Source organism: Silurus aristotelis, assembly GCF_946808225.1.
Source record: "Silurus aristotelis genome assembly, chromosome: 6".
NCBI lineage: Eukaryota > Metazoa > Chordata > Actinopteri > Siluriformes > Siluridae > Silurus > Silurus aristotelis.
In genome coordinates this window covers 34,024,867-34,037,202 of record NC_139579.1, presented here as the reverse complement: position 1 = coordinate 34,037,202, position 12,336 = coordinate 34,024,867, and the positions used below count along the sequence as shown (strand labels likewise).

The 12,336-nt window shown below is 39.3% G+C and overlaps 1 protein-coding gene across 2 annotated transcripts in view; it reads left to right on the top strand.

Annotated features, from left to right (window-relative positions):
• Positions 1–12,336, top strand: part of slc8a1b (solute carrier family 8 member 1b) — an 81,440-nt gene that overhangs the window by 47,635 nt on the left and 21,469 nt on the right. The window contains exon 3 of one of the 2 annotated variants that reach the window (XM_083544596.1): positions 1,387–1,493. In XM_083544596.1, the coding sequence (XP_083400722.1) occupies positions 1,387–1,493 (107 nt within the window). Of the gene's footprint in view, positions 1–1,386; positions 1,494–2,159; positions 2,273–12,336 lie in introns of both variants that reach the window. The other variant, XM_083544595.1, reaches the window with a different exon arrangement.

Sequence of the window (12,336 nt, the reverse complement as noted above, 5' to 3'; positions counted from 1 at the left end):
AATTAGTAGCTATCATTTATGAGCTATCACTATAGTATTTACACATAAATTTGCTTCAACAAACTCAAAGAATAATCTAACTAGTTTTCCTAAAAGTGATGGTAGTTGTTAATTATTTTATATATATATATAATTATATTAATTTTTACATTATTACATCATATTTTGCCGTTCATAACTTATAATTATTTTAATATTTCGTGTAGTAGATGCATCATCAATTTTGCACTATTAATGTTTTATTCGCTCCACCTAACGAGCTTTAGCATCAGTTATCGTTAGCATATCGGTAACTATGGCAACACGGTGGCATCCCATGACTTTGAAGCTTCTCACACACTGTATTTTAATACACTCACAAGACAGTGAGACTGTGTGTGTGTGTGTGTGTGTGTGTGTGTGTGTGTGTGTGTGTGATAAAGAGGCGTGGCATGTTCTGACTCAATCTGGTGAAAGCGAATCTTGTTTGCTGTTTGTTTGACATTTCAGGATACTGTGAGAGAGAGAGAGAGAGAGAGAGAGAGAGAGAGAGAGAGAGAGAGAGAGAGAGAGAGAGAGAGAGAGAGAGAGAGAGTGTGTGTGTGTGTGTGTGTGTGTGTGCGTGTGTGTGCTGCAATGCATCATGGGTACTTCATCACCTGTGTTCATTGCCCAATTAGCATGGGTCTAATTTTGTTCAACTTAAACCTTTTTTAAGCTCTAGCATATCTTTGAGTGCTAGCATAATTTGCACTGCTGTTAGCTTATTTGATTGTTTAATTGGTATTAGCATGACGCATGAAGTTAACTGGAATTAGCTTGATGCTAATCAGTGTTGCTATTACCCAGAGTTGCTAATCATTATTTTAGCAAAACATTATTGTTTATTAGCATAAAATGAATCGTAACGATATAAATAAACACTGGTTATCGTTAGCATAAACCTCACAGGTGGCATATTTGTAATGTTAGAAATCTCTGCAGTGACATTAGCAGCTTAATTAATTGAGTGGGCGGAGTCTGAGACAATCAGTCATGTGTGTTCATTAATATATTTTGCCACGCCCACTAGCAGCTGCAGCTGCTCTTTGATCTCTTTCACCCATAATGAACATGTAAAGAGGTGTCTGGGTATGCCGTGTGTGTGTGTGTTTGTGTGTTTGTGTGTGTGTGTGTGTGTGTGTGTGTGTGTGTGTGTGTGTGTGTGTGTGTGTGTGTCCAGACTTTTCTGGTGTCTCGATTCTTTCCTCTCATCCTGTCCTGTCTCCTTCTGTGCTTTCTCGTGACTGCATACTTCACTTTTGCATTCTTCTGCAGTTCCCTGACTCGTTTTCTTCACCTTCTGTTTCTTTTTTCTCTCTTTTCTCTCTTCCGTCCTTTCTTCCTCCTCTTCTTTTTTCCTTCCAGCAAAACGATAAAGGTCAGGATAATCGATGACGAGGAGTACGAGAAGAACAAGAGCTTCTTCCTGGAGATTGGAGAACCACAGCTTATAGAGAGCAGTGAGAAAAAAGGTGGGGGAGGGAAGAAGTGGGAGGGGGCGGGGTGAGTGGGTGTGGCCTGCTAAATCCCCCCCCCCTCCCGTTTCTACGTTCACGCCGAGCTTGTCATTGTCACCTTCACACTCGCGTTTCCATTCTATACCTGAAGTCACATAGGGGCCTAGTGTGTGTGTGTGTGTGTGTGTGTGTGTGTGTGTGTGTGTGTGTGTGTGTGTGTATACAGTGTGTAGTGTAATGGTGTATGTATGTGTAATGAGTAAATATCTGTATAAGTTTGTATGTGTTTTTATGTGAGTGTAGGTGTGTGTGTGTATGTGTGTACATTTATGTGTGTTTGTACGTGTGTGATTGTTTATGTACGTGTGAGTGGGTGTGTATTCGCGTGTGTATGTGTGGGTTTTTGGGTGTGTACGTATGTATGTGTGTGTTTGTGCGAGTGGAAGTGTGTGTGTGTGTGTGTGTGTGTGTGTGTGTGTGTGTGTGTGTGTGTGTGTGTGTGTGTGTATACGTGTGAGCATGTAAGTGTGTATGTTTGAACATGTGTGTTATTGTGTATATATGTGTGAGTGAGTGTGTATTTGTGTTTGTGTGTGTGTGTGTGTGTGTGTGTGTGTGTGTGTGTGTGTGAGATGGTGTTAGTTCTTAGTTCCAATGTTTTCTGTGGTTGTGTCTCTGCAGGAAGACGATCTCGGTCTATGTGCTCGATCGAGAGGAATACAATAAACAGTGCAGCTTTTATTTAGTGCTCGAGACGCCACAGTGGAAGAGGAGAGGACGCACAGATCACAGAGGTCTCTCTCTCCATCTCTCTATCTCTTTCTCAATCTATGTGTCTCTCCATCTATCTGTCTTATCTTTTTTCAAGATTTTTATCTTCTTAACTTTCTTTCTCTCTCTCTGTATACCTCGTTTTCTCTCATTATCCATAACTAAATGTCTGTCACTATCTATTTTTTTAACTGTCTCTATTGGTCTCTTACTCCATCCTTCACTCTGCCTCCATTTCATGCTCTCTATCTGTCATTCTATCACTTTATCTTGATCTGTTCATCTCTCTCTCTCTCTCTCTCTCTCTCACTCTCTCTCTCACTCTCCCCCTTCTTTCTTTTTCACTCTCAGTCTCTGCCCCTCTGTGTTCTTCAGCGGTTCCTCTCTCTCCTACTGATTTTCTACTCTGAGCTCAAAAATGTATCAGAGTTTTCCTGGTTTCTTTTCTTATTCCTGATTCTGACTCTCCATCTCTTACACACACATACACACACATACACATACAAATACACACACACACACACACACACACACACAAACTTACCAACATTAAAACACATACTACTTTACACACTGTTACACACCTCATACAGACTGTTACACACTGTTACAGACCCTATACACTGTTACACACTCCATACACACTGCTACACACCTCATACACTCTTATACACACTGCTACACACCTCATACACTCTTATACACACTGTTACACACCTCATACACTCTTATACACACTGCTACCCACCTCATACACTCTTATACACACTGTTACACACCTAATACACTCTTATACACACTGCTACACACCTCATACACTCTTATACACACTGCTACACACCTCATACACTCTTATACACACTGTTACACACCTCATACACTCTTATACACACTGCTACACACCTCATACACTCTTATACACACTGTTACCCACCTCATACACTCTTATACACACTGCTACCCACCTCATACCCTCTTATACACACTGTTACACACCTCATACACTCTTATACACACTGTTACACACCTCATACACTCTTATACACACTGCTACCCACCTCATACACTCTTATACACACTGTTACACACCTCATACACTCTTATACACACTGTTACACACCTCATACACTCTTATACACACTGCTACACACCTCATACACTCTTATACACACTGTTACCCACCTCATACACTCTTATACACACTGTTACACACCTCATACACTCTTATACACACTGTTACCCACCTCATACACTCTTATACACACTGCTACCCACCTCATACACTCTTATACACACTGTTACACACCTCATACACTCTTATACACACTGTTACCAACCTCATACACTCTTATACACACTGTTACCCACCTCATACACTCTTATACACACTGTTACACACCTCATACACTCTTATACACACTGTTACCCACCTCATACACTCTTATACACACTGTTACACACCTCATACACTCTTATACACACTGCTACACACCTCATACACTCTTATACACACTGTTACACACCTCATACACTCTTATACACACTGTTACACACCTCATACACTCTTATACACACTGCTACACACCTCATACACTCTTATACACACTGTTACCCACCTCATACACTCTTATACACACTGTTACACACCTCATACACTCTTATACACACTGCTACACACCTCATACACTCTTATACGCACTGCTACACACCTCATACACTCATACACTCTTATACACACTGTTACACACCTCATACACTCTTATACACACTCTTAGACACATCATACACTCTTATACACACTGTTACATACATCATACACTCTTATACAGACTGTTACACACTCTTACACACCTCATACACTCTTACACACACTGTTACACACCTCATACACTCTTATACACACTGTTACACACATCATACACTCTTATACACACTGTTACAAACCTCATACACTCTTATACACACTGCTACCCACCTCATACACTCTTATACACACTGTTACACACCTCATACACTCTTATACACACTGTTACACACCTCATACACTCTTATAAACACTGTTACATACATCATACACTCTTATACACACTGTTACAAACCTCATACACTCTTATACACACTGCTACCCACCTCATACACTCTTATACACACTGTTACACACCTCATACACTCTTATACACACTGTTACACACCTCATACACTCTTATACACACTCTTAGACACATCATACACTCTTATACACACTGTTACATACATCATACACTCTTATACAGACTGTTACACACTCTTACACACCTCATACACTCTTACACACACTGTTACACACCTCATACACTCTTATACACTGTTACACACCTCATACACTCTTATACACACTGTTACACACCTCATACACTCTTATACACACTGTTACACACCTCATACACTCTTATACACACTGTTACACACCTCATACACTCTTATACACACTGTTACACACCTCATACATACTGTTACACACTCTTACACACCTCATACACTCTTATACACACTGTTACCCACCTCATACACTCTTATACACACTGTTACACACCTCATACATACTGTTACACACTCTTACACACCTAATACACTCTTATACACACTGTTACCCACCTCATACACTCTTATACACACTGTTACCCACCTCATACACTCTTATACACACTGTTACACACCTCATACACTCTTATACACACTGTTACACACCTCATACACTCTTATACACACTGTTACACACCTCATACATACTGTTACACACTCTTACACACCTAATACACTCTTATACACACTGTTACCTACCTCATACACTCTTATACACACTGTTACACACCTCATACACTCTTATACACACTGTTACCCACCTCATACATACTGTTACACACTCTTACACACCTCATACACTCTTATACACACTGTTACACACCTCATACATACTGTTACACACTCTTACACACCTAATACACTCTTATACACACTGTTACCTACCTCATACACTCTTATACACACTGTTACACACCTCATACACTCTTATACACACTGTTACCCACCTCATACACTCTTTTACAGACTGCTACCCACCTCATACACTCTTATACACACTGTTACACACCTCAAACACTCTTATACACACTGTTACACACCTCATACACTCTTATACACACTGTTACACACCTCATACACTCTTATACACACTCTTAGACACATCATACACTCTTATACACACTGTTACACACCTCATACACTCTTATACACACTGTTACACACCTCATACACTCTTATACACACTGTTACACACCTCATACACTCTTATACACACTGTTACACACCTCATACACTCTTAGACACACTCTTAGACACATCATACACTCTTATACACACTGTTACACACCTCATACACTCTTATACACACTCTTAGACACATCATACACTCTTATACACACTGTTACACACCTCATACACTCTTATACACACTGTTACACACCTCATACACTCTTATACACACTGTTACACACCTCATACACTCTTATACACACTGTTACACACCTCATACACTCTTATACACACTCTTAGACACATCATACACTCTTATACACACTGTTACATACATCATACACTCTTATACAGACTGTTACACACTCTTACACACCTCATACACTCTTACACACACTGTTACACACCTCATACACTCTTATACACACTGTTACACACCTCATACACTCTTATACACACTGTTACACACCTTATACACTCTTATACACACTGTTACACACCTCATACATACTGTTACACACTCTTACACACCTCATACACTCTTATACACACTGTTACCCACCTCATACACTCTTATACACACTGTTACACACCTCATACACTCTTATACACACTGTTACCCACCTCATACACTCTTATACACACTGCTACCCACCTCATACACTCTTATACACACTGTTACACACCTCAAACACTCTTATACACACTGTTACACACCTCATACACTCTTATACACACTGTTACACACCTCAAACACTCTTATACACACTGTTACACACCTCATACACTCTTATACACACTGTTACACACCTCATACACTCTTATACACACTCTTAGACACATCATACACTCTTATACACACTGTTACACACCTCATACACTCTTATACACACTGTTACACACCTCATACACTCTTATACACACTGTTACACACCTCATACACTCTTATACACACTGTTACACACCTCATACACTCTTATACACACTCTTAGACACATCATACACTCTTATACACACTGTTACACACCTCATACACTCTTATACACACTGTTACACACCTTATACACTCTTATACACACTCTTAGACACATCATACACTCTTATACACACTGTTACACACCTCATACACTCTTATACACACTGTTACACACCTCATACACTCTTATACACACTGCTACCCACCTCATACACTCTTATACACACTGTTACAAACCTCATACACTCTTATACACACTGCTACCCACCTCATACACTCTTATACACACTGTTACACACCTCATACACTCTTATACACACTGTTACACACCTCATACACTCTTATACACACTCTTAGACACATCATACACTCTTATACACACTGTTACATACATCATACACTCTTATACAGACTGTTACACACTCTTACACACCTCATACACTCTTACACACACTGTTACACACCTCATACACTCTTATACACACTGTTACACACCTCATACACTCTTATACACACTGTTACACACCTCATACACTCTTATACACACTGTTACACACCTCATACACTCTTATACACACTGTTACACACCTCATACACTCTTATACACACTGTTACACACCTCATACATACTGTTACACACTCTTACACACCTCATACACTCTTATACACACTGTTACCCACCTCATACACTCTTATACACACTGTTACACACCTCATACATACTGTTACACACTCTTACACACCTAATACACTCTTATACACACTGTTACCCACCTCATACACTCTTATACACACTGCTACCCACCTCATACACTCTTATACACACTGTTACACACCTCATACATACTGTTACACACTCTTACACACCTCATACACTCTTATACACACTGTTACCCACCTCATACACTCTTATACACACTGTTACACACCTCATACATACTGTTACACACTCTTACACACCTAATACACTCTTATACACACTGTTACCCACCTCATACACTCTTATACACACTGCTACCCACCTCATACACTCTTATACACACTGTTACACACCTCATACACTCTTATACACACTGCTACACACCTCATACACTCTTATACGCACTGCTACACACCTCATACACTCATACACTCTTATACACACTGTTACACACCTCATACACTCTTATACACACTCTTAGACACATCATACACTCTTATACACACTGTTACATACATCATACACTCTTATACAGACTGTTACACACTCTTACACACCTCATACACTCTTACACACACTGTTACACACCTCATACACTCTTATACACACTGTTACACACATCATACACTCTTATACACACTGTTACAAACCTCATACACTCTTATACACACTGCTACCCACCTCATACACTCTTATACACACTGTTACACACCTCATACACTCTTATACACACTGTTACACACCTCATACACTCTTATACACACTGTTACATACATCATACACTCTTATACACACTGTTACAAACCTCATACACTCTTATACACACTGCTACCCACCTCATACACTCTTATACACACTGTTACACACCTCATACACTCTTATACACACTGATACACACTGTTACACACCTCATACACTCTTATACACACTCTTAGACACATTATACACTCTTATACACACTGTTACATACATCATACACTCTTATACACACTGTTACACACCTCAAACACTCTTATACACACTGTTACACACCTCATACACTCTTATACACACTGTTACACACCTCATACACTCTTATACACACTGTTACACACCTCATACACTCTTATACACACTCTTAGACACATCATACACTCTTATACACACTGTTACACACCTCATACACTCTTATACACACTGTTACACACCTTATACACTCTTATACACACTCTTAGACACATCATACACTCTTATACACACTGTTACACACCTCATACACTCTTATACACACTGTTACACACCTCATACACTCTTATACACACTGCTACCCACCTCATACACTCTTATACACACTGTTACACACCTCATACACTCTTATACACACTGTTACACACCTCATACACTCTTATACACACTGCTACACACCTCATACACTCTTATACACACTGTTACCCACCTCATACACTCTTATACACACTGCTACCCACCTCATACACTCTTATACACACTGTTACACACCTCATACACTCTTATACACACTGCTACACACCTCATACACTCTTATACGCACTGCTACACACCTCATACACTCATACACTCTTATACACACTGTTACACACCTCATACACTCTTATACACACTCTTAGACACATCATACACTCTTATACACACTGTTACATACATCATACACTCTTATACAGACTGTTACACACTCTTACACACCTCATACACTCTTACACACACTGTTACACACCTCATACACTCTTATACACACTGTTACACACATCATACACTCTTATACACACTGTTACAAACCTCATACACTCTTATACACACTGCTACCCACCTCATACACTCTTATACACACTGTTACACACCTCATACACTCTTATACACACTGTTACACACCTCATACACTCTTATACACACTGTTACATACATCATACACTCTTATACACACTGTTACAAACCTCATACACTCTTATACACACTGCTACCCACCTCATACACTCTTATACACACTGTTACACACCTCATACACTCTTATACACACTGATACACACTGTTACACACCTCATACACTCTTATACACACTCTTAGACACATTATACACTCTTATACACACTGTTACATACATCATACACTCTTATACAGACTGTTACACACTCTTACACACCTCATACACTCTTACACACACTGTTACACACCTCATACACTCTTATACACACTGTTACACACCTCATACACTCTTATACACACTGTTACACACCTCATACACTCTTATACACACTGTTACACACCTCATACATACTGTTACACACTCTTACACACCTCATACACTCTTATACACACTGTTACACACCTCATACACTCTTATACACACTGTTACACACCTCATACACTCTTATACACACTGTTACACACCTCATACATACTGTTACACACTCTTACCCACCTCATACACTCTTATACACACTGTTACCCACCTCATACACTCTTATACACACTGTTACACACCTCATACACTCTTATACACACTGTTACACACATCATACACTCTTATACACACTGTTACACACCTCATACATACTGTTACACACTCTTACACACCTAATACACTCTTATACACACTGTTACCTACCTCATACACTCTTATACACACTGTTACACACCTCATACACTCTTATACACACTGTTACCCACCTCATACACTCTTATACAGACTGCTACCCACCTCAAACACTCTTATACACACTGTTACACACCTCAAACACTCTTATACACACTGTTACACACCTCATACACTCTTATACACACTGTTACACACCTCATACACTCTTATACACACTCTTAGACACATCATACACTCTTATACACACTGTTACACACCTCATACACTCTTATACACACTGTTACACACCTCATACACTCTTATACACACTGTTACACACTAATACACTCTTATACACACTGTTACACACCTCATACACTCTTAGACACACTCTTAGACACATCATACACTCTTATACACACTGTTACACACCTCATACACTCTTATACACACTGTTACACACCTCATACACTCTTATACACACTCTTAGACACATCATACACTCTTATACACACTGTTACACACCTCATACACTCTTATACACACTGTTACACACCTCATACACTCTTATACACACTGTTACACACCTCATACACTCTTATACACACTGTTACACACCTCATACACTCTTATACACACTTTTAGACACATCATACACTCTTATACACACTGTTACATACATCATACACTCTTATACACACTGTTACACACTCTTACACACCTCATACACTCTTACACACACTGTTACACACCTCATACACTCTTATACACACTGTTACACACCTCATACACTCTTATACACACTGTTACACACCTTATACACTCTTATACACACTGTTACACACCTCATACATACTGTTACACACTCTTACACACCTCATACACTCTTATACACACTGTTACCCACCTCATACACTCTTATACACACTGTTACACACCTCATACACTCTTATACACACTGTTACCCACCTCATACACTCTTATACAGACTGCTACCCACCTCATACACTCTTATACACACCTCAAACACTCTTATACACACTGTTACACACCTCATACACTCTTATACACACTGTTACACACCTCATACACTCTTATACACACTCTTAGACACATCATACACTCTTATACACACTGTTACACACCTCATACACTCTTATACACACTGTTACACACCTCATACACTCTTATACACGCTGTTACACACCTCATACACTCTTAGACACACTCTTTGACACATCATACACTCTTATACACACTGTTACACACCTCATACACTCTTATACACACTGTTACACACCTCATACACTCTTATACACACTCTTAGACACATCATACACTCTTATACACACTGTTACACACCTCATACACTCTTATACACACTGTTACACACCTCATACACTCTTATACACACTGTTACACACCTCATACACTCTTATACACACTGTTACACACCTCATACACTCTTATACACACTGTTACACACCTCATACACTCTTATACACACTGTTACACACCTCATACATCCTTATACACACACATACACACACACACACAGTTACACACCTGCTTTGCTTAATTACTATCAGGTCTGTTATATTAAGAGCTAATTAAATGCACCAGTTCAGCACAGCTCAGCGGTTAATTGACCTCCACACACATAATAATAATAATTATTATAAAATAATAATTGCTGTTGATTTATTGATGCCTTTCTAAAATTGGAAGAAAGAAAGAAAGAAAGAAAGAAAGAAAGAAAGAAAGAAAGAAAGAAAGAAAGAAAGAAAGAAAATGCTGTGAGATTAATAAGACAGGTAGAGGATTTAGATATGAAAGGATGCTCTGTGAGAACAATTGAACAGGAAGAACAAAATGAAATAACATGAACAGATGTGATAAAAAGATAGAGAGAGAAACATTTTGAGAACGACAGATAATCAGCCAAGAAGAGAGAGAACAGGTGGGAGGAATGAGTAATAAAGGTTATAGTTCGTCTCCTCCTGCAACTCCTCCTGTGTGTGTGTGGGGGTGTGTGTGTGTGTGTGTGTGTGTGTGTGTGTGTGTGTGTGTCTGTCTCCCTGTGTGTGTGTTTGTGAGTGTGGGAGAGGTAAGGAAAAAGAGAGAGAGAGAGAGAGAGCAAGAGAGAGAGAGAGTGTGTGTGTGTGTGTGTGTGTGTGTGTGTGTGTGTGTGTGTGTGTGTGTGTGTGTGTTACAGAATCATTCAGAATCGTGCTTTAATGTACCTGTGCTAATGGAGTGACTTACACAACCCACACTAACCCTCATCACATTTCCATTTTTCATCCTTCTGTGTGTGTGTGTGTGTATGTGTGTGTGTGTGTGTGTGTGTGTGTGTGTGTGTGTGTGTGTTTGTGTGTACATACACTCAAGTCCAAACATCAGTGAGCACTACTATGATATATAGCATCACCAGAATAATTTTATTGGTAACATATCATAACATAAGGGATCAGAAATTTGCTAATAAAAGTATTGACTAATAACTGCTTTTGTTAATGACTTGTTATTA